The 24,273-nt window shown below is 41.1% G+C and overlaps 1 protein-coding gene across 1 annotated transcript in view; it reads right to left on the bottom strand.

The window, feature by feature from the left end:
* Positions 1 to 2,131: 2,131 nt before the first annotated feature.
* The window catches only part of HDAC8 (histone deacetylase 8), a 410,969-nt gene continuing 388,827 nt past the window's right edge, over positions 2,132 to 24,273 (bottom strand). Inside the window, exon 11 of the mRNA XM_059680413.1 lies at positions 2,132 to 2,694. Within this exon, the coding sequence (XP_059536396.1) occupies positions 2,672 to 2,694 (23 nt within the window). The 3' untranslated portion in view covers positions 2,132 to 2,671. The remainder of the gene's footprint in view (positions 2,695 to 24,273) is intronic.

Here is a 24,273-nt window from a genome sequence, read left to right as displayed (position 1 = left end):
AAGACAGCTGTTTCCTGAAGGGAAGGCAGGCTCACATCGGATACACACCCTCTAACCACCTTATCTAAAAAGACTCTCTCTGGCCCAGTGACTTGGAAATCAGAAGCCATCCAGCCTGACTGCTCTTCCTTGTCAGCTCAGAAACACCTGGATGGTTAGAACAGCTCCAGGGTGTGAACACACACTCTTCTTCCCCAGTGGGTGTCTTGCATTCACTTTAATCTGTATCTTTATAATAGGAAAGATTTATTTTTCCTATTAAAAAAACTAGACTATGCTTACTAGAGAAATTTTGGAAAATATTGAAAAGTAGAAGGAACAAAAATGAAACCATCCTTCTACCTTCCTCCCTTACAGAAGCCCACCTCAATCAGTATTTTGCTGTATTCCCTTTCAGTCTTTTTTTCTCCTAGGTACTTATGATATCTCTTAGCAGAGCAATTCCTTTTTTTTTTTACAGTTCTAGTGAGGTATAATTGATCTACCAAGAGCTGCACATATTTCAAGTGTATAATTTGATAAGTTTAGAATTGAGCAGGACAACTTTTAATCTGTCTTCCTTGCTTCATGAATGTCATGCCCACCTTTGAATATTTCTATTTTAATTTTTAAAAATTTAAAATTATTTCTAGTTCTATCTATGGGACTTTTTAGCCTATATTTTGTTCAATAAAAATCTAATGAAAAGGAGTCCTAAAGGCCATTAAGGTGGTGTCCTCTCTTAGGAATGGGTCTGGCCGCTGGGAGGCCTTGCTTTCCAATGCTGAGACTGGAGCTGGGGCTCTCTGCAGTTCCCCCAGTGGTGAGGAGAAGGTGGCATTGGCTAACCAGAGGGAAAGGGCTCTTTGTTCTCAGGTCCATTCCCATTGAAAGGAAAAGGGAGCACTAGTTATTCACCACTTTACCAGATGGTTGCCCCTCAGGGCTCAGGTCTTTACAGGAATTGGGGTGATGACTGTGAGGATGGGTCCCCTACAAAGCATTGGCATAGGGGAGCCTTTGAGATACAAAACTTGGTGGTTGGTCTCTTGCAGTTTGGTAATTCAGAGTTCCCATTCCCCTTCCTTGGCCTCTCCCATCCCCAACTGCCCCATTCAGCGTCCACCCCCTTTTCTATTTTGTAACCCCCTTCTTTTTTGGTATAAGTCAAACTGCCCTTAAGCCGAGAGTATATAATTAGAATAGTGGGCATTTGAAGTGATTGGTATTCCTTGCTGATCAGGCACCCCAATACTCTTAGTAAAAGGTTGGCTATTCCCATGTGGGCACACATTTAAGGCTTTTTCCACTGCCTTCCGTGGAATGCCTCTCCCAACTCCCCACCCCATCAGAGGCCTAGAGAAATACAACTCATCCTACAAGGCCCAGCTCAAATATCATCTCCTTTGACCCTCTCTGGAGGCTCTCTCTTTGGTGTTCCCACAGCTCTTGGTTCAGGCTGGTAACAGAGTATGAAACATATTGGGATCTGGCTCTTTACCTCCTCCTTCACCTTGTCTGGAGTTCCTAGATGGCCAGGATGGAGCTGTGTGTCCTTTTCTCCTATTCCAGTCCAAGTAGTCGAAGGAGCTTCATAAATATTTGGGGAGCCAAATTACAAAATCATGACATTTGGCTTCCTCATCTCTCTCTCTCTCTCTCTCTCTCTCTCTCTCTCTCTCTCTCTCTCTCACCCATCATCATTTTGCCATCTTTCCTTCTCCCTGAGGTTACAGTAACACCAACACATCACAACTGTAACCCATATTCATCAAGTGTGCTGTCTACACTTGACAGGGAACTATGCTCTCTATTCATCAAAATGCCCCTCTTTGGTCTGACATGTCACCTGCCCTTCCCATTCCTCCTCCCTGGATGCCAGCAAGACCATCTCCATGGGTGCAGTGTTTATATTCTCATGAGCCCTAGATGGACCCTAGCACAGGACAGAGCTTGGTCTTCTGTCCCCAGAACTTAGTGGGGATACACTAGTTCTTTAGTGGAATTCAGCACTCAGAGTCAGCTTCCTAGGCTGGACCAGAGCAGATCATGGAAGCAGCAGGGTTATTCTTGACATTTCAGGGAGAGAAAATGTTTAGAGCTGCATGTGCTGTCAGGCATGCTTTATAATGAGGACAATGGGATAAAGATGTAGGTTTTCAAATATTTTATTAAAAACAAAATAGGTCAATAATCCTAAAAACAACAGAGGTAGACTTCTTCCCACCTCCCAATCTACTATCATTCCCCTTCACCAAGGCGCTACCTGGATGGTTCTGAGACCCACAAACCCTACCTCTCAGCACCCCCTAACTGAAGAACTGCTGACTAAACCTCCATGCTTTCTTCCAGCTTTTTATCTGCCCCCTTTAAGAAAATAAAAATACCCCCTTCCCAACTTGCTTAAAAATAATTTTCAAAGATTAAAAATGGCATTTGTGTTTTTTTAAAAATAAACATTTTAAATGTTGGAAATCTCACTCTTCTTCTAGGCCTAGTTGAGCCTCTGGGGTGTCTGCCTGCCTCACCCCAGGAGGCCAGCTGCCACTTGGTGCCCCTTGGAAATTTTCAGGAAGTAATTTCTTCCAAATTTCCCCTGCAGTCACAAATTCCACACACTGCTTGCATAAACATGCTGTCTTCATTATAGGCGCTGCTCTTCGGCTCTGGAAACCTGATCTCTTTTTGTCAACTAGACCACATGCTTCAGATTCCCTGCAAACAGGAGAGAAAACAAAATTCAAATTCCGGTAACATATGTGCGTTACACCTCAATAAAGCTGTTTTTAAAAAGCACTTGCAAGTTGCGACTTGTTCTCTTGCTGTTTTGGGGAACCCAGAGACCCCAACATATGGACCAGCAAGTCCAAGTTAGCCTGTTGGATGGTAAGAGTCATATGGCCCACTTACCCCAGCAACCACCAGTCACTCATCAGTCATGTGAGTGAGTGAGGCCTTTGACAGTCAACAGACTGCAGTGCTGGGTGAACCCAACCCAAACCAGCAGAAGAATACCCAGCTGAGCGCAGCCCAATTGCCAATCTACAGAGTCATGAGCTAAACAAGTGACTGTTTTAAGACACACACACACACACACACACACACACACACACACACACACACACACTCAGGCAACACTTCACTAACTGCATCAAGTTTACACTTCACTAACTGCATCACATTTCCTCCTACTCCCAAATTTTCTTCCCCATTTAGCAGGGGACAAACCTCCTAGTATTTTCTCTTGTGAACATCTGTGAGATATGAATTTGGGCTTTTCCCTGCCCTCAGACCTAAGAGTTTTTGAGGGACAAGTGACCACTTGAAATCCTACAGGACTGGGTTCTAGGAATGTACAGTTTGCTCACTTGGTCCTTTTGCAGTGTTTTCCTTGCCCTACACTGGGTTCCAACCATTACTGACCATTTCTCCTCTAAAACAGGAAGAAGGCACTGGGACCTACTTTTGGTTCATCTCCAAAGTCTAGCACAGTCCCTCACACAAAGTATGTGCTCAATAAATGACTGGATAAATGGATGAATGAAAGGAAGGAAGGAGAGAAAGAACAAATTAGCACTCATTACCTATCTAGTTTTAATTTTAAATTAACATACAGTACAATTGAGTTTTTCTTATGTTCATTTCTGTGATTTCTAAAAAGATATATTTTTATTGATATTTTACAGAGAGGAAGGGAGAGGGATAGAGTTAGAAACATCCATGAGAGAGAAACATCGATCAGCTGCCTCCTGCACGCCCCCTACTGGGGATCGAGCCTGCAACCAAGGTACATGCCCTCGACTGGAATCAAACCCAGGACCTTTCAGTCCATGGCCAGATGCTCTATCCACTGAGCCAAACCAGTCAGGGCATTCAATTCTGTGATCTTTAACACAAGGATAAATTTATGACACAGAACAATTCCAGCAACCTCCAAAATTGCCATCTATCCTCCACAACCCTTATTACCTGGCAACCACTGACTTATTCTCTATCCCTGTAAGTGCTGTCTTTTGGAGAATATAATATAATATAAGTGGAATCAAACAGTATGTAACCGTTTAAGACTGGCATCTTGCATGCAGCATGATGCCTTTGAGTTTCATGCAAACATTTTGGTATGTCAATAGTTTACTCCTTTTTATTTGGGTACTTACCTTTTTAATTATTATAGATTAACAGACAGTTACAAAAAAGAAGTACCAAGAGGTACTTCTTTTTAAATTTCTCCAAGTGGCAAAATCTTATGTACTAGTAATTATTATTTAATATCAAAACTAGAAAATTGACATTGGCACTAATAACAGACCTTAGTCAGATTTCACAAGTTCTACATGTACTCATTTGTGTGCGTGTAGATGTATACAGTTCTATGCAGTTTTTATCACATGTACATGTCACCCTCACCAGAAAGAGATTCAGAATATTCTACCACTACAAAGATTTCTCTCATGCTACCTTGTTACAGTACTCCCCACCCCCTCACCAAACTAGCTCTATAATTTTGTCATTTTGAAAATGTAATATAAATGGAATCATACAGTATACAACTTTTTGAGATTGACTTTTTCACTCAGCATATTGGCCTTAAATCTATCCAAGTTCTTGTGTGCATTAAATGTGTTCCCTTTTTATTGCACAGTAGCATTCCATGGTATGGATGTAGCACAGTTTAACCACTCAGCCATTGGAAGACATCTGAGTTACTTCCAGTTTTTGCCTCTCACACATAAATCTACTATGAACATCCATGTGCAAGTTTTTTGTTTTGTTTTATTTTGTGGGTTTTTTTTTTTTTTGCGTGAACATGGTTTTCATTTCTCTAGTATAAATGCCCAAGAGTGCAGTTGCTAGGTTGTAAGGTAGTTGCATGTTTAGTTTTATAAGAAACTGCCAAACTTTTCCAGAGTGGTTGTGTCATTTTACATTCCCACCATGTATGAGTGATCTTCTTTTGCACCATTCTTGTCAGCATTTGGTGGTGCCACTACTTTTTATTTTGGCTATCCTGATAGGTGTGTAGGGATCTCTCATTGTGGTTGCAATCTGAATTTTTCTTTTTTTAAAATATATTTTTATTGATTTCAGAGAGGAAGAGAGAGGGAGAGAGAGAGAGAAACATCAATGATGAGAGATAATCATTGACTAGCTGCCTCCTGCATGCCCCCTACTGGAGATCGAGCCCGCAACCTGGGCCTGTGCCCTGACCAGGAATGGAACCTCCTGGCTCATAGGTGGATGCTCAACCACTGAGCCACAATGGCCGGGCAATCTGCCTTTTTCTAATGGCAAATGATGTTGAACATCTTTTCATTTGTTGACTTGCTGCTGTCTGTACATCCTGTTTAGGTCTTTTGCTAATTGGATATATATTTTTTACAGTTGAGTTTGGACAGTTCTTTATATATTCTAGATCAGCCGTGGGCAAAGTACGGCCCGCGGGCCGGATCCGGCCCGTTTGAAATGAATAAAACTAAAAAAAAAAAAAAAAAAAAAAGACTGTACCCGTTTATGTAATGATGTTTACTTTGAATTTATATTAGTTCACACAAACACTCCATCCATGCTTTTGTTCCGGCCCTCCAGTCCAGTTTAAGAACCCATTGTGGCCCTCGAGTCAAAAAGTTTGCCCACCCCTGTTCTAGATGCAAGTCTGATATGTGATTTGCAAATATTTTATCTCAGTATGCAACTTGTCTTTTTATTCTCTTAACTCTTATGAAGCAAGTTAATTTTGGGCGGTTATGCTTTTGGTGTTTTAAATCCCTAACCTCAAAGTCTCTGGATGATTCTTCATCTCTTAGTTCAAGACCCCTCCACATCTTATGAGTTGCCAAGCCTAACCTCAAGATGTCTCTCAAATTTGTCCTTTCTGTCCCACTGTCTCCACTGTAGTTGTATCTCTTATCACTCAGGTTACTGCAACCACCTCTTAACTGGTGCTCTTGCCTCTGGAGCTTGTTCCTCACCCAATTTCATAGCTGTGACCACATGCTTCCCCTGCTTCCAAAAAACGGCACAAAACTTTAGCAGTTCCCAACTACTTATAAATGAAATCCAACATATTTGCTTAAGCATGAGTTACCCACACATTCCTATCTCCACGTGGGTCTTTGTTTATGTTATTGCCTCTGCTGAGGAAAACCTATAAGGGATCCTGGTGCTGAAGTTAGGGTCTTTCCACCTGTGAGCATAGCCAGAGCTTTATGAATGAGTAGATGCACGGATAAACAAAATTCCATGTCCAAGTGTTCTAACAACACGTTTACAGAAAGGAAAGGTAGGTGCTGTACTCTCTGCTTCTCTGTATCACTCTCCACTTACATTTGGAGGCAATTAAGAAAAACAACAGAAATAATTTCCAGTTGATGATGAGGAATATTGAGTTTGGGAAACAATACAAATGCGAGCTTAAATAATGCCCATTGTTTCCCCCTCACATCTAACTTTTCCAGCAGTGGGTGGCAGCCTGAGAAAATTCTAAAGGCCAGCATGTCTGAGACCTGGGGAGACCAGAGGAGGTAAACGCAAATGCTTAGCTTAGAGGCTAAGAACGTACTGTATGTGAGTAAAGCAGACTAGGGGCAAGATACATGGAGGCCCCTTGATCCTTTTTTCTTTTTCCTACTTTGAATCATGACATAAGAAATAGTTCCTCCATTTTCTTAACTCTATTATGAAAGAAACCAAAACCAAAACAGTGTAAGTGAGATGATAAATGGGAACTCACACTTGGCCTAGAATAAGAAAGGGAGTGGTGGGGTCTGTGGCAAACAGGAAGGTACATGCTCATAAAGGGGACAGCTGCTACTCAGCTCTAGCCATTAGTGATTGTGCAGGAATGTGGGCCAAGATCTTTCCACTTTCTAAGAGATATCAGAAATTCACATTTTAATGCAGGGTTTCCACAGTGTTAAATGTGAATAATTGATTTAAATTTTTAAAGAATTTTGTATGGGACATCAGTATGTGAGGCCAAACAAAACAGTTTTGGAGGCAAGATGTGGCTCATGGGCTCCCAATTTGTAATCTCTGGGATAATTCTGACTTACATCTATGGCACCCCATTTCACTCTCAAATATCCTGGTTTGGACAATAAATTATATCGTCACCCTACCTCTGATGCCTAAGTAGGAGGACTGAATTGGGACGCAGGAGGCCAGGGTTCTACTGTTCATCAACTGACTGGCCCATCTGTTTTTCCATTTATTCAATAAACATTTATGGAGTGTTAATTCTTTGCCAGGTACTAGGTGCTGGTGAATACTCTCTTTAATCTTTTTTAATTAATAGACTTTATTTTTAGAGTAGTTTTAGGTTTACAGAAAACCTGGGCAGAAATTACAGAGAGCTCTTGTATCCCCTCTGCCTCCTTCCTCCCCTGGAAGGCAGTTTCCCCTATTATTAACATCCTGTATTAGTGTGGTACATTTGTTACAGTTGATGAATGAATACTGATATTTTATTACAATTATAGTATTATTATTAAAGTGAAGTCCATAGTTTACATTAGGGTTCACTCTTGGTGTTGTACAAGTCTATGAATTCTGACAAGTGTATAATGTTATGTATCCACCCTTACAGTATCATACAGAATAGTTTTACTGCCTTAAAAAACCTGTGCTCCATCTATTCATCTGTCCCTTCTTTCCCCTCAAATTCTGGCAATAACTGATCTTTTTACTGTCTTTATAATTCTGCATTTTCCAGAATGTCATATTGTTGGCGTCTTTTCACACTGGCTTCCTTCACTTAGTAATACTCATTTAAGTTTCCTTCACATCTTTTTGTAGCTTGATAGCTCATTTCTTTTTAGCTCTAAAAAATATTCCATTGTCTGGATGTAGCAGTTTGTGTATCTGTTCACCTAATGAAGGACATCTTGGTTGCTACCAAGTTTTGGCAATTATTAATCAAGCTCCTATAAACATTCATGTGTAGGTTTTTGTGTGGACATGAGTTTTCCACTTATTTGAGTTAAATGGCAAGGAGCACAATTGCTGGATCATATTTAAAAGTATGTTTAGCTCTGTAAGAAACTGCCAAAGTGTCTTCCAAAGTGGCTGCACCCTTTTGCATTCCCACCAAAATGAATGAGAGTTCCTGTTGCTTCACATCCTTGCCAGCATTTGGTGGTGTCATTGTTTTGGTTTTAGCTATTCTAATAGGTGTATAGTGGTATCACATTGTTTTAATTTGCAATTCCTCAGTGACATGATAGTGAGCATATTTTCACATACTTATTTGCCATCTCTATATCTTCTTTGGTGAGGTCTCTGTTAAAGTTTTTGACCCATTTTTAAACAAAGTTGTCTGTTCTCTTATTGTTGAGCTTTAACAGTACTTTGTATATTTTGGACATCAGTCTTTTATTGGATATGTGTTTTGCAAATACTTCTCTCAATCTGTGGCTTGTCTTTTTATTCCTGTAATCTTTGTTGTTGTTTTTTTGTTTTTAATGCAGAGCAGCATTGTTCAATAGAACTTTCTTTGACGACGGAAATGTTTTATATCTATGTTGCCCAATTCATTAGCCACTAGTTACATGTGACAATTGAGCACTTGAAATGTTCAACCAAGAAACTGAATTTAAAATTTTATTTAATGTCAATTGACTTAAATTTAAATGGCCACATGTGGCAAGTGGTGAACATATTAGATAGCGCAGATACAGAACTGTTCCCTTGGGATTTTTTTTCTTCATTATATTGATTAGGGGGTCATCCTCATTTTCTCCTTCATTTACAACTTCCCTTTCAATCCATTGAGAACTCCTGAGAATTCTACATCCACAATATATTCCAAATCCACCCACTTCCCACCATCCTTCACTGCTATAACCTTATTCCAAACCACTACCACTTCTTACACGACCATCCTAAGTATTTTGTTAAAACTTAGGTTAGACCACATCACTCCTATGCTCAAAATCCTCTATGGCTTCCAATCACACCCACAATAAAATCCAAATTATTTAGGTACCAAGCCCTGCAGGGTCTGCCTCCTGTCTCCTTATCACAATCCTCTTTACTCTGTTCTAGCCACATGGGGCATCTTTGTGTTTCTGTAACACATGAATCATTTCTCCTTCTTAGGGCTTCCCCCTACTTTGCACTTGCTATTCCTTCCGAATGCTCTGTCCCTGGATATTCCCATTTCTTCCTTTTTAAAAATAGGTTTTTATTGATTTTAGAGAGAGAGGGAGGAAGAGAGGGAGGGAGGAAGAGGAAGAGGGAGAGGGAGAGGAAGAGGGAGAGGGAGAAAGAGAGAGAGAGACACAGAGAGAGAGAGATTGGCTGCCTCCTGCACTCCCCCTACTGGGGATCCAGCTGTAATCCGGGCATGTGCCCTGACCAGGAATTGAACTGGGAGCCTTTTGGTGCATGGGATGATGCTCAACCAACTGAGCCACAATGGCCAGGGCTGGGTATTCCCATTTCTTACTCTTCTCATCATTCAGGTCTCAATTCAATAGTCACCTCTGAGAGGCCTTATGAACACCAAATCTAGGTGACCACTCCCACTCACTCTTTCTGTGACATAATCTTACTTTATTTTCTTCAGTGCACTTAGCACACTGAAAACATCTTGTATGCTTATTTGCTTGTTGTCTGTCTCCCATCAGGGGCCTTGTCCATCTTGTTCATCATCACTCTATTGTTAGCACCCTCAACAGTGTCTGGCCATAATAGGGACTAAATAAATATTCATTGAAGGAATGAACATCTGTAGAGTCACAGGGCAGCTGATAAAGCACTTTTTCATTCAGTCCACAGAGGCTTAAAGCTTGGTCATTGCTCTTAAAGCCCTTATAAATGAGGCTGAGGTGAGCCAACATATGCTTATAAAAGGAGCATCCATGCCACCAGGCTAAGTGGCAAATGACTTTTGAAAACAGTCAGTGTCATAGCAGTTTGGAGGAATGCTGGAGGTGACCCCAGAATACTTGGAGGCTGAGTGGCACCATAGAGGGGCAGAGAAATGAATTTAGAACCACTGAAAAGTATTCTCAAAGCTTCCATCACATGAGTACCTCTTTCGGAAATGTTGTCATGTCTACTTAACATCTGTATTAATAGTAACACTATTTTTCTTTATATTATCTCACTTTAAAGTTTTTAATATTTATTTGGCCTCATATATCCTAAATCAGTGATGGCGAACCTTTTGAGCTCAGCGTGTCAGCATTTTGAAAAACGCTAACTTAACTCTAGTGCCCTGTCATATATAGAAATTTTTTGCTATTTGCAACCATAGTAAAACAAAGACTTATATTTTTGATATTTATTTTATATATTTAAATGCCATTTAACAAAGAAAAATCAACCAAAAAAATGAGTTCGCGTGTCACCTCTGACACGCGTGTCATAGGTTCGCCATCACTGTCCTAAAATATCATCATTATCACCACCACCACCACCATCATCATTATCAGACTTGATGTGCAGTTTAAAACATACATTAAAATGAAAAAATGTTTGTGTCACCTCAAATTGTCTCTTCTACAGAGAGGTACATGAGGCATATTTTGGGAAAAATAATTGTAGGGATTGTTCTTGGACAGCTGGTGCCCAGGCTCTGCTGCCATCAGCCTCTACAGCCTCTAGTATCTGAGAATCTTGGATGGTGCACACACCTCCACCTATCTCCCATCATCAGGCTTCCTCAGCCCAATCTGGTTCCCATCTCTGTTCATTCAGTTCACAAGCCTTTACTACTGATGTCTACAATGGGCTAGGCCCTGTGCTGGGTTCTGGGGTCACAGAGGAGAACAAGACATAGTTCTGCTCTCAAGGAGCTTTCAGTCTAACGAAGAAGGTGTATATGGAGACAAAAACATCATAGCCCATAGCAACAAGGCATTAAAATACCAGTTCATATAGAATGCCAAGGGCATACAAAGAGAGGGTGAGGAAGGCTTTATAGAGGAGGTGGTATCTTGAAGAGCAAAGCAATAGGGAATGTTCCAGGCAGTAGGAACAGAGCAGGATGTACAAAGGCAACTGCAGACTTATTGTGGTCAGAGCACAGGATGAGGGTGGGGGTGGGGGGCAGTGCAAAAAGGCTGGAGAGGTGGCTAGATGCCACAGGATTTTTTTTGCTAATCCTCACCTGAGGATATTTTTCCATTGATATTCAGAGATTGTGGAAGGAAGGAAGGAAGGGGGGGGGGAGGGAGGAAGGGAGGGAGGGAGGGAGGGAGGGAGGGAAGAAGAGAGAGAGAGAAAGAGAAACATCGATGTGAGAGAGACACATCAATTGGTTGCTTCCCGCAACAGCCTGACCTGGGCTAGGGAAGAAACCTGCAACCCAGTTACCTGCCCTTGACTGGGAATCAAACCCATGACCCTTCAGTGTGCAGGCTGATGGTCTACCACTGAACTACATCGGCCAGGGCTGAACGATATTTTAAGATGGAGAAGATGTCTAAATAGTGTGGTTAGGGCTAGAGTAAGTTTCACAGTTGTTGCCTCATTACAGCTAGGCTTGAGGGTTTCATGCTCTACTTGGGAATGATGGCAGAACAAAAGATTTCTATGAGGCATGTGCTGATATGGATGGCTGATTTAATTTTAGCTCTTAATTGTCAACTGTCATCAGAAAGCCTATTAATGACAATCCTAATAAAGAGGTAATATGTTAATTGACTGCCCCACCCTCAAAGATGGAAACGCCCACAGCCAATAAGGAGGGAATATGCTAATTGACTGCCATGCCCTCAAAGATGGTGGCACTCACAGCCAATAAGGAGGGAATATGCTAATTGACTGCCCCACCCTCAAAGATGGTGGCGCCCACAGCCAATAAGGAGGGAATATGCTAATTGACTGCCATGCCCTCAAAGATGGTGGCACTCACAGCCAATAAGGAGGGAATATGCTAATTGACTGCCCCGCCCTCAAAGATGGTGGCACTCACAGCCAATAAGGAGGGAATATACTAATTGACTGCCCCACCCTCAAAGATGGTGGTGCCCACAGCCAGTAAGGAGGGAATATGCTAATTGACCACCACGCCCTCAAAGATGGTGGCACCCACAGCCACAAGATGGCTGGCAGGGGAGGGAGGCTGTGGGTGATCAGGCCTGCAGGGGAGGGCAGTTGGGGTCAACCAGGCCTGCAGGGGAGGGCATTGGGGGGCGATCGGGCTGGCAGGGGAGCAGTTAGGCGTCGATCAGGCTGGCAGGGGAGTGGTTAGGGGGTGATCAGGCTGGCAGGCAGAAGTGGTTAGGGGCAATCAGGCAGGCAGGTAGTCGAGCGGTTAGGAGCCAGCGGTTCCAGATTTTGAGAGGGATGTCCGACTGCTGGTTTAAGCCCAATCCTGGTAGTTGACATCCCCTAAGGGGTCCCAGATTGGAGAGGGTGCAGGCTGGGCTGAGGGACACCCCCCCCCTCTGCCCCAGTACACGAATTTCACACACCGGGCCTCTAGTTAAGTATAATCACCAATTAGCACTTGTCTGCCCCTGATCTGAATTAGAACCCAAGGTTGTGGATTAATCCCACCAGGCTTCTGGCATTTACAAGATATCAGCACTTGAAGGATGTTACCCTGGTGGTCAGCGTGCTCTAGTCTTAGCTTGCAAGGGACTACTGCAACCTCAAATGGAATTGAAGCAATTTCTAAAATAGCCTGTGATTCACTTTTTCTCCCCTCCTGTGCCTAAATCTGCTAGATTCATGTGGAGGGATAGGCACAAATAACTGAGGTGACATCACAGAAGTGGGCTATTTGCCTGCCAGCCAGCCAGCCAGCCAGCCTGTGGAGTGGTTTATCTGCTGAGCAATGCCTCCCAGGCATTTTGGAGTTACAGCTCCAGGTTCTTTGGTCCATGTGCTTTATTCACATTTCTTTTTCAGACAAAAATTCTGGGCTGGGAAATCCAGGATAATTGGAATAGCAGTGGCAGGAAGAATAATACAGCCTTACATCTGTATAATGCTTTAGAGTTGTGAAAGCTATTTGTTACATTTTACTCCACCCAAACACCAGTGGGAAATGGAAGCTGGTATTTTAGGCCTGAACTGGAGACAAACTCTTGTTCTCTTGTGCAAAGGAGCTAAATGCTACCATTGCCTATTTACCTCAAGGCACATCATGATTAGGCCTTGGATGCCACCAGAAGGTCAGAGAGACTCCTTTCAGCTTCTAGGTACTTCCTGGAAGATAAATTCTCAGGACAATTGCCTGGCAGGCATAATCTATTCACCATGCCATCCTGATTGAGCCAGCAAGGACTGGCAGTCTTAGCACTGCCAACTCCTTCTGAACATTCTGGTTTACAGTTCTACTGGTCCCAAAGACCTTTACTGGAGCCAAAGGCATGCCTGCTAACTGTGGATCCATGAAGGTAGGGTGTGTCATGAACATCTGGAAGTGTCAACAGCTGCCAGATTAGCTCAAGGGCCTGTGAAAGGAAAAACTGCAATTTGAGTCACATCAGCCATCACTGCAGATCCTGAAGTGAAGGTCCACTGAGCCCAGTCGTGAACAGCTGAGGAGTGAGGTGGAGTGATTCTTTTCTTTGAGAAGTCATAAAAATAGTTCTGCAGTGGTCTCACGTTTGCTCTGTGATCTTCCAGCACCTGGTTCCAGCATAGCTTGGAGTCCCCTGTGCTTCAAGTCAGCATGAGGTCTCCAGGCCTAGCTCCCTCCCTAATCCACCCTAGCATCATAGCTGTCAGGCCAGAAACTAAAGGGGTGGCATACTTTTGCTTGACTCTCTTGGTTTTAGATTAGGGGTGTGTGTGTGTGTGTGTGTAGGGGCTGGTGGGGGACAATGATAGAAGCAGTGAGCCACAGATACTCAGCTACATTTTGAGAGTGGCAGGTGCTCCTCCTCTTGTTGCTTCCATAGCTTCCACCACCACCAGTGCAAGACCATAGGTGCTGGTCAGTGCCACAAAAACCTCATATTTGTAAACCAAAATGCTGCACTCAGGCAATTCTGTCTGTTGGAAATTTTGGTAAAGAAGTGACCCTTTCAAGAGTTGACTATGTAAGCCTATATGTGGAAAGTGACTGGCAGAACAGAACATCATCCCTCCAAAGGACAGAGGCCTCCAAGAACTTGTTTTCCAGCTCATTGGGGGGATATGTGTGCCTATGACAATAGATTAAGGATCACCGTCTCAGCCTGTTTTAGAGATGTGAATAAAAATCTTGGCTTGGGACTGCCTCTTCTCTGGTTGACTGATTTTTCAATTGATTTGTATTTATTAGCTAATGAAATTAAAGTTGTAAAAATGATAACAGAAACACAATAAATCTCTCCCACAACTGGCTTTTCTATGTCACTATGGTGCATTCCTCAGTTTGATGATTTCAAAGTCTATTATTTTGTTCTCAATTATTCTGTTTTTCTGGCATGGGAGAAAATAAATTTGTTTTATTTTCTCTTATTCATGCACTCAATTATGCTCTTCGGGCACATTTAATCACTTTGATGTTTTCATTTTATGGCCTGTCTCTAGGCACTTCAGCTACATTGCTGCCAACGGGCAAGCAGGACTAATTTGCATGTCACAATAGACTTGAAATTCTAACTCAATTTAGAAATCTTTATGAAATTTCCCTCCAAAATGTGCTTGAAGCTGCAAAGAGGCAGAAGGATGTTGAAAGCCAGGAGCCTATAATGATGCTTCCCTTTCCCAAAACACTTGAGAGCTCTTTGGTGGCCTGAGTGGATTGGGGATGTCCCTGTCCCTGTACAGCAGAGGAGTTCACGGAATGGGATGCCTGCAGAATTTGCTCTGGAACTTTGTGGTAAGAATCCTGCAAGCACTGCCCCTTGGCAGCGAGTCCAGGGAGGCTGGGCCTGCTTATTATGGCATAAAATGCCCCTCAGCACTGCTGGATTTGGGTGGCTGTGCTAAAGACAGCACCTGAGTCTCAGTTGGTTAAGGGCCTCTGGGTAAACTGAGAGAATTGTCAACAGTTAGGCATTCCAGAACCCAGAATGGTTTATATTATTTTCTCTAATAAATTCCAATCTCCTTTTTGCCCCTTGATTATTTTGGGGCTAAAGGCTGGAGGGGAATTCGTGATATAATTGCTTTAGGTATGTATTTTGGACAAACAGGGGAAAAAAGTTTAATTAAACACATTAGAGGCCTCCAACTGTTCTTCAAAAGTTCTTGGTTTGTTGTATGCAACAAGCAGCAGCTCCATCAGGCAGAAGAAAAAAATACATATTTCCTCTTCCAAACTTTGGGTATGATCTTCAGTTTCTTGTGTGGAATCCTAACTCCCTCACTTACTTTCTGTGTGACTTTGCACAAGCTAATCAACTTTCCCAAGCCTCAGTTCTCTCATCTATTAAATGGGGATAATAACATTATCTACCTCAGAGACAGATTTGCTTCCCAAATTCCAATACTATAAAAAATTTCAGCAGCCGGGCCCATGTGGCTCAGTGGATTGAGCATTGTCCCATGCACCAAGAGGTTGCTGTTTCGATTCTGGTCAGGGTATATGCCTGGGTTGTGGGCTCGATCCCCAGTAGGGGGAGTACAGGAGGCAGCCAATCGGTGTTTCTCTATCATCAATGTTTCTATATTCTCTCCCTTGCTCTCTCTCTCAAAAATCAATGAAAACATATTTTTAAAAAAATTCAGCATATTCATATACCACTTATATCGCTCAGACTCCTTTTAAACTTAACCTCATCTTAAAATGATATCTGTGAAATCAGAGTTTGATGAGATATAGTTCTAATTCACATTAAAACATATACATTAAACACATCAAATTTATTCCTGCCTTGGGATCTTTGATCCTGCTTTTCCCTTCATCTAGATTCTAGAATAATCTTCACCTCAATACTCTATTCCCAAATGTCACTTTCTCAGAGAGGCCTTTACTGACTAACTTATCTAAAAGGACCCCTTCTGAATTTATCAGTAACCAACATTAAATATTTATTTATTTGTTTATTGTCTATCTTCTCCACTAGAACATAAGCTCCACTATGGGCAAGGCCTTTACCTGTCCTACGTACATTTCTATCACCAGAGGCTAGAATGGGGCCTGGCACATATTAACACCAAATACGTATTTGTTGAATGAATGAAACATTAAAATAAAAAAAGTTGGCCTAACAGTAACCAGGCTCCCCTTGCACCCCATCAGGGTGGTGTCAGAGAAGGCAGAGTGGAAAGCCAAAAGTTTCATCCCTACTCAATAGCAAGGAGGCCCACCCACCACTGTGCCATTAGAGGTCACATGGGGAGCAGTAACAAGGTGTCATTCCCATTCCTGGACAGGTTGGTATCAGTGAAAGTCTTGTGGGGATCCTGAATTTCTACTCCTGCCCAGCAGTAATGAGATACCTGCCTCCCCCCACCAGTCTGTCAATGGCAGCTGAGTGGGGAATCTAGACTTTTATCTCCACCTAGAGGTAATGGGGTGTTGCCCCACTCCCCTGCCTGTGTAGTGTCAGAGAAAGCATGCTGAAACATAAGATTTAAATAAGATGCAGGGCCCTGGCCAATTTGTTCAGTAGTTAGAGTGGCAGCCTGTGGACCAAAGGGTCCCAGGTTCGATTCCCAGTCAAGGGGCACATGTGGGAAGCAACCAATCCATGCATCTCTCTCACATCACATTGATGTTTCTCTCTCTCTCACCCCTCCTCCCTCCTTCCCACTCTCTCTAGAAAGTAAGGAAAAAAATATCCTTGGGTGAGGATTAAAAAAATAAATAAGATGCAGGGTTTTATAAAAGTATTTAAAACATTTAGGATATGATCACTCATACCAAGGACAGGAAACCCTCAACTTGAATGAGAAACAGACAATCAACAGATGCCAACATAGAGATGACATAGATGTTGGAAATATCTGACAAGAAGTTTAAAGCAACCATCATAAATGTACTTTAGTGAGCAAGTACCTGAAACAAATGAAAAAGCAAAGAAATAAAGAAATACTAAATTGAAATTTTAGAACTGAAAAATATAATGAGTAAAGTAAAACTTAACAGATGGGCTCAACAGCAGTATGAAGGGGCAGAAAAAGAATCAATAAACTGGAATATAATAAATCTTAAAGTCAGGTATAGCTATACTAGTTCCTTTGCTAGCATATCAAAATACAGTTTTTGTATACTGTGCTTATATCCTGTGACTTTGCTGAACTAATTAATATGTTCTAGGTTTTTCTTGTAGATCTCTTGGGATTTTCTACATAGATCACCATTCAACTGCAAATAGAGACAAATTTATTTCTTCTTTTCTAATCTGTATGCTTTTTGTTTCCTTTTCTTGCCATATTGTGCTTACACTTCCACTATTTTGTTGAATAAAAGTGAGAGCAGATATCTTTGCCTTATTCCAGAACTTAGAGGGAAACAGTCAGTCTTTCACTATTAACTATGATGATAGTTGTAGGTTTTTGTAGATTCTTCTTACCAAGTTGAGGCACTACCCCTCTATGTTCCTAGTTTTGTGAGCATTTTTGTCATGAATGCGTATTAATTTTGTTAATTGCTGTTTTGATATCAGTTGCTATTAATGCTGATATATGTGTAATTTTTCTTCTTTAGATTTTTAATATGGTATGTTACATTGATTCATTTTTCAAATATTGAACCAGCTCTGTATACTTGGAATAAATGCCACTTGGTCATGATGTATACTTTGTATATAGAATTCTATTTTCTAATATTTGGTTGAGGATTTTGCATCTATATTTATGGGGGATATTAGTCTGTAGTATTTTTGTGTACTGTCATCTGCTTTCAGTATCAGGACAATACTAGAATTATAAAATGAGTTCAGAAGTGTTCCCTTCTGTTCTATTTTCTGCAAGACATAGTATAGAATTGGTATTAATTCTCATTTTTAGTAGAATTCTCCAGTGAGACCATCAGTACCTGGAGATTTCTTTTTTATGAGGTTTTTCATTTCTACTTTGATACCATTGTGATCAGATAACATGCTCTATATAATTTCGATTCTTTTCAATTTGTTGAGGTATGTTTTATGACCCTGTATGTGGTCTAGCCTGGCATATGTTCTGTGAATGCTTGAAAAAATGTTATTTAGTGGAGTGTTTTATCAATGCCGGTTAGATTTTGTTGACTGATAGCATTGTTGAATTCTTTTATATCCTTGCTCATTTTCTGTCTACTTGTTCCTTTATCAATTGCTGAGAGAGGAATGTTGAAGTTTCTAACTCTAACTGTAGGCCTATTTTTTCTTATAGCGCTATCAGTTTTTGCTTCATGTATTCTAAAACTCTGTTGTTTGGTGCTTACACATTTAGGATTGCTACATCTTCTTGGTGGATTGACCCTTTTATCATTGTGCAATGTCCGTCTATGTCCATGGTAATTTTCTTTGCTCTAAAGTCTACTTTATCTGCTATCAATATAGCCACTCCTACTTTCTTTTGATTAATGATTGCATGGCATATATTATTCTCTCTCTCTCTCTTTTTCTCTCTTTTTTTTTACCTATAACCTACTTATATCATATTTGAAGTGAGTTTCTTGTAGACATCAATATAATTGTAACATTTTTTAAGCCACCCTGCGAACTTTGTTTTTTAATTGGTATTTAGATCATATACAATCAATGTAATTTTGATATGCTGGGCATTAAACCTGCCATTTTAGTTTTCCTTTTCTGTTGGTTCCCTCTGTTCTTTTTTGTGTGTTTTCTTCATCCACATGGATTTACTATTGGTGAGTTATATCTTTGTTCAAATTCCATTTTGATTTATCTGTAGTGGTTTTGATAATGTCTTTGTATAGGCTTTTTAGTAGTTGTTCTGGGTATACCAGGTGTACCGGTTAATAATGCGGATTTTTTTTCAATAGATGGAGTTACACATGTTGATATACATGTGATTTTTTTATGTATGCTATTTTGTTGTATTGACAGCAAGCTTCAAAACTTCATATGTCAAATTTTCTGAAGGTGTTAACATCATAGATATTTTTACGCTTAAAAATGTCAAATTTCGTGCCAAAACAAAGAGCATTTGCGGGAAGTTTTAATTCATTACTTTATTTTGAAGAAAAAGTTACTGTATACTTTGGGAAGCTTATGGTGAACATGTTCCATCTCAAGATACTTGTGAACACTGGTTTAAATGCTTTAAAAGTGTGTTGATTTCAATGTGAAAGACAAAGACTGTCCAGGTCAACCGAAAAAGTTTGAAGACCAACAATTACAAGCATTATTGGATGAAGATGTGTGTCAAACTCAAAAACAACTTGCAGAAGGATTAAACATTGCTCAGCAAACAATTTTGGATCATTTACAAGCAATGGGAAAGATTTTAAAGGAAGGAAAATGGGTGCCACATCAACTGAACGAAAGACAAATAGAAAACTGAAAAGTCATCAGTAAAATGTTGCTTCAATGGCACAAAAGAAAGTCTTTTTTGCATTGAATTGTGACTGATGGTGAAAAGCGGATTTATTTTGAGAATCCCAAATGCACAAAATCATGGGATGATCCAGGTCAACCATCAACATCGACTGCAAGGCCAAATTACTTCGGAAAGAAGACAATGCTCTGCGTTTGGTGGGATGTACTATGAGGAAGGTGTGGTGTACTATGAGCTTCTAAAACCAGGTGAAACTGTTAATACTGATCACTACCGACAACAAATAATCAATTTGAACCACACTTTGATCGGGAAACAACCAGAATGTGCCAGAAGACATGGCAAAGTAATTTTGCTTCATGATGATACACCAGCACACACTTCAAAACCAGTTAAGGACACGTTAAAAGATCTTGCCTGGGAAGTATTAACCCACCCACCATATTCACCAGATCTTGCTCCTTCAGATTACCACTTGTTCTGATCGATGGCACATGCATTTTCTGAGCAGCAATTCAAAACATACGAAGAAGTGGAAAATTGGGTCTCTGAATGGTTTGCCTCAAAACAAGAAAAGTTCTATTGGGACGGTATCCACAAATTACCTGAAAGATGGGGGAAATGTGTAGCTAGCGATGGACATTACTTTGAATAAAGCACTTTTGATGTTTCTCTTGAAATCATCGTGTTTTCTTTGATTAGAAAATCCACATTAGTAACTGGTACACCTAGTATATTATACATGCATATCTTATCACAGTACACTGGTGTCAACTGTCAACTGTATTTTACCAGTTTGAGTGAAGTGTAGAAATCTTTTCAAAAAATTAATCTTTGTTTAGATTATTACAGATGTCCCCCTATCCCCCCCCCCCGCATAGTTCCCTTACACCCAGTTCCCACCCCACTCCAGGCCCTTGCCACCCTATTGTCTGTGTCCATAGGTAATGCATACATGCATATAAGATCTTTGTTTAATCTCTTCCTGAACCCCCCACACCTCTCCTCTCTGAGAACCATCAGTCTGTTCCATTTTTATGCTCCTGATCCTATTCCATTCACCAGTTTATTTTGTTCATAAGATTTTTATTCATTTGATTTTTAGATTCAATTGTTGATAGATATGTATTTGTTGTCACTGTGTTGTTCATATTTTTTTTAATCTTTGCCTTTTTCTTCTTCTTCCTCTTCTTAAAGAATACCCTTCAGCATACTGGTTTGGTGGTGATGAACTCCTTTAAGCTTTTTCTTGTCTGTGAAGCTCTTTATCTGACCTTCAATTCTAAATGATAGCTTTGCTGGGCAGAGTAATCTTGGTTGTAGGTTCTTGCTATTCATCACTTTGAATATTTCTTGCCACTCCCTTCTAGCCTGCATAGTTTCTTTTGAGAAATCAGCTGACGGTTGTATGGGCACTCTCTTGTAGGTAACTGTTTTTCTCTTGCTGCTGTTAAGATTCGCTCTTTGTCTTTTGCCCTTGGTGTTGTAATTATGATGTGTCTTGGTGTAGTCCTCTTTGGATTCCTCTTGTTTGGGGTTCTCTGTGCTTTCTGGACTTGTAAGTCTATTTCTTTCACCAGGTAGGGAAGTTTTCTGTTATTATTTCTTCAAATAGGTTTTCAATATCTTGCTCTCTCTCTTTTGGCATCCCCATAATTCGGATGTTGGTTCGCTTGAAGTTGTCCCAGAGGCTCCTTACACTATCTTCATATTTTTGGATTCTTTTTTCTGTTTGCTCTTCTGGTTGGGTGTTTATTGCTTCCTTGTATTTCAAATCATTCATTTGATTCTCGGGATCCTCTAGTCTACTGTTGTATCCCTGTATATTATTCTTAATTTCAGTCAGTGTATGCTTAATTTCTGACCGGTCCTTTTCCATTTTTTTGGCATTCTTACTAAGATCCTTGAAAGTCTCACTAAGTTCCTCAGCGGTTTCTAGAAGAATCTTGAGTAACCGTATAGCTATGGTTTGAACTCTATATCTAGTAGTTTGCTTTCTTCCATTTCTCCCATTTGTGACATGCTTCTTTGTCTCCACACTTTGGCTGCTTCCCTGTGTTTGTTTCTATGTATTGGGTAGCTGCTAAGTCTCCTTGAGTTGATAGAGTGGCTTTGTGTGCTAGGTGTCCTATAGGGCCCAGTGGCTCAGCCTCCCCAATCACCTGAGGTGGACACTCTAGATACACCCCTTTGTGGGCTGTGTGCACTGTTGTGTTGTAGTTGAGCCTTGATTGCTGTTGGTGTCACTAGGAGGAATTGACCTCCAGGCCAAGTGGCTGTGGGGACCAGCTGCAACTACAGTGGGAGAGCTGCTGTGCGGGAGACACCCTTATGGAGCAGGACTTGCTTCAGTGGGGCTTTGGTGCTCACCGAGTCTTCCCCTTGAGTGTGTCGCTTATGGATGTAAAGAGTTATAACCTGGTATGGTCTCACACTGACTACTGGGTACACTGACTCTTGGGTATCCATGGAGGTGCAAAGTCAACCACTGCCTGAGGCCACCCAGCAGTAGCTACAGAGAGATCTGCAGATTCCTCCTCTTTCTATTGGATTTGGTAGTGTCCATGCAAGGCCCAGCTGTGAAGCCAGGCAGGTTGGTGCTGGTGCTGGTTCTTGGGCTTTTTATTGATAGGTTTGGGGCTCCATGACCCAGCTCCACCTTGTTTGACAGGTTTTTAGCCTGAGAAAGGACAGACCATTCATATGCAAAAGCCACTGCACACAGCTTGGGTGGGGTTGTAAATTGGGTGGGGCGGGGTCTCAGGGAATCACCACAGCAGAGCAAACAGAAATGGCTGCCAGTCAGCCCTGTACCGGGAAGGTCCCTGCAGGGGAACAATGACCACTGCAAGCACATCCATCTAGAAGAAAGCCACCCTGAGTTCCTACCCTGATGCCAGACAATCCAGTTTCTTCCTGTATGTGTCTGGGTCCTCCAGAACCTCACCTAGCACTGGAGCTCAGAGGAAGTGGGAACTTGTAAATTCAGTTCATGGTGCCGGCCTTCTAAGAGGAGCAGCTGAGTCTCCAGCAGCCCGTGTCACTCAGCCCCAATCTGCACTGGTTATTACAGTCCATAGTTCTTACAGCCAATAGGGACTTCTTTCCTCAGCTCTGGGACCCTGGGATGGGCATCTGGTGTGGGGCTGGGACCCCTTGCTCCTCTGGGTGGCCTCTGCAGAGGTGATCTCCCTCCTGATTAAAAAGGCGGCACACCTGGGTGCTGGACCAGCCCGTTCCGTGCCTCCGCACCTCCTACCAGTCTCAATGTGCTATCTTCTTTACCTCTCTAGTTGTAGTACTTCCACTCAGCCAGCTTTCCCCGCAGTTCTGGATGATAGTTGCTCTGTATTTTAGTTGTAATTTTGATGTGGTTGTGGGAGGCAGTGAGTACAGGTGTTTATCTATACTGCCATCTTGGTTCTCGAAGTGTAGAAATCTTACCTACCTTTAAGTCTTTTCTCTCTCCCCCAATTATAATAGAATTATCTTAAATATTTCCAATATATATATTTAGAACTATATCAGACAGTATTTTAGTTCTGCTTCAATCATCAGGCATGATTTAGAAAACTCAGGAAAAAAAGAAAAATCTATTATATTTACCCACAATTTTATTCCTCCCATTGTTCTTTCTTTCTTCCTAATGTTCCAAGATTTCTTGTTTTATCATTTACTTTCCATTTCAAAAATTACCTTTAGCTATTCTTTTAGGGTAGGTCTCGCAGCAACAAATTCTCTTTGTTTTTCTTCTTCTGAGAATATCTCTGTTTCTCCTTCATTTCTGGAGGATATTTCCACTGCATATAGAATTGTGGCTTGACAGTTTTTTTCTTTTAGCACCTGAAAAATGTTGTGCCACCTCCTTCTGGCCACCATGGTTTTTGGTGAGAAAATCACTGTCATTTGAATTATCTTTTCCTTATAGGTAAGCCTTTGTTTCTGTTTTGTGATGGGCCTTGGTGTGGATTTCTTTGGGTTGACCCAGTTTGGAGCTCAGTAGGTAGGTATGTCTTTTACCAAATCTGGGAAATCTTTAGCCATTATTTTTTCAAATACTTTTTTAGTTCACCCTCCTTCTCTTTGGTGATATGAATATTAGGTCTTTTATCACAGTCCCACATTGTCCTTGAGACTGAGACAGTTACCTTGGAGTAAATGAGAATTTTGGAAAGGGAGGTGGCCCTAGGGAGCTATCTGCATTTTCTGCCTTTCTACCAGACAGAGAGGCCTGACATTCAATGTAATTTTGATATGCTGAGTCAAGGGAGGATCTGTGTTGCAAGACAAAGGGAAGCACCCTAGAATTACTAGAAATACCTAACAAAGGCAACAGAACCTGAGGCATGTAAAATATTCACTCTCCAGTCCTTTATTTTTCCAGCTATGTACTGGTGTAATGACCAAATTTTATAAACAAAAAATTGGGACATAGGTCTGATAAAAGATTATTATATTTTTCCTTAAACATGCATTGCTTTTATCTGACTGTAAAATAAATTTTGTAAAAGACAGAAAAAGAATAAAGAACAAGTTAAAAATTACACATAGTTCCAATTCTACCACCAAAGGTAATTTCTGTTACCATCTTTGGTGTATTTTCTTCTAGTGTTTTTCTGTGCATATCCACACATCCACACAAACACAAAGATTATGGATATTTACAAAATTGAGGATATATAGTATTAAATCATTTTGTATCCTTATTTTAAACTTAACATTGTTATCATGAGTATATGGTATACTTGTGTCCACCAATAAGCTTTAAACATTTCTTTTTGTTGTTTTCATTGTTAATCCTTACTCAAGATTATTTTTTCCATTGATCTTTAAAGAGAGTGGAAGGGAGGGAGGGTGAGGAGACAGAGAGAAACATCGACGTGAGAGAAACACATCGACTGGTTGCCTCCTGCATGCTCCCCAACCGGGACCGGGGAGTGAACCCACAACCCAGGTACG

Source organism: Myotis daubentonii, chromosome X (genome assembly GCF_963259705.1).
Source record: "Myotis daubentonii chromosome X, mMyoDau2.1, whole genome shotgun sequence".
NCBI classification, from domain to species: Eukaryota; Metazoa; Chordata; class Mammalia; order Chiroptera; family Vespertilionidae; genus Myotis; species Myotis daubentonii.
The sequence above is the reverse complement of the archived record's forward strand: the minus strand, read 5'-3'. Positions and strand labels throughout refer to the sequence as shown.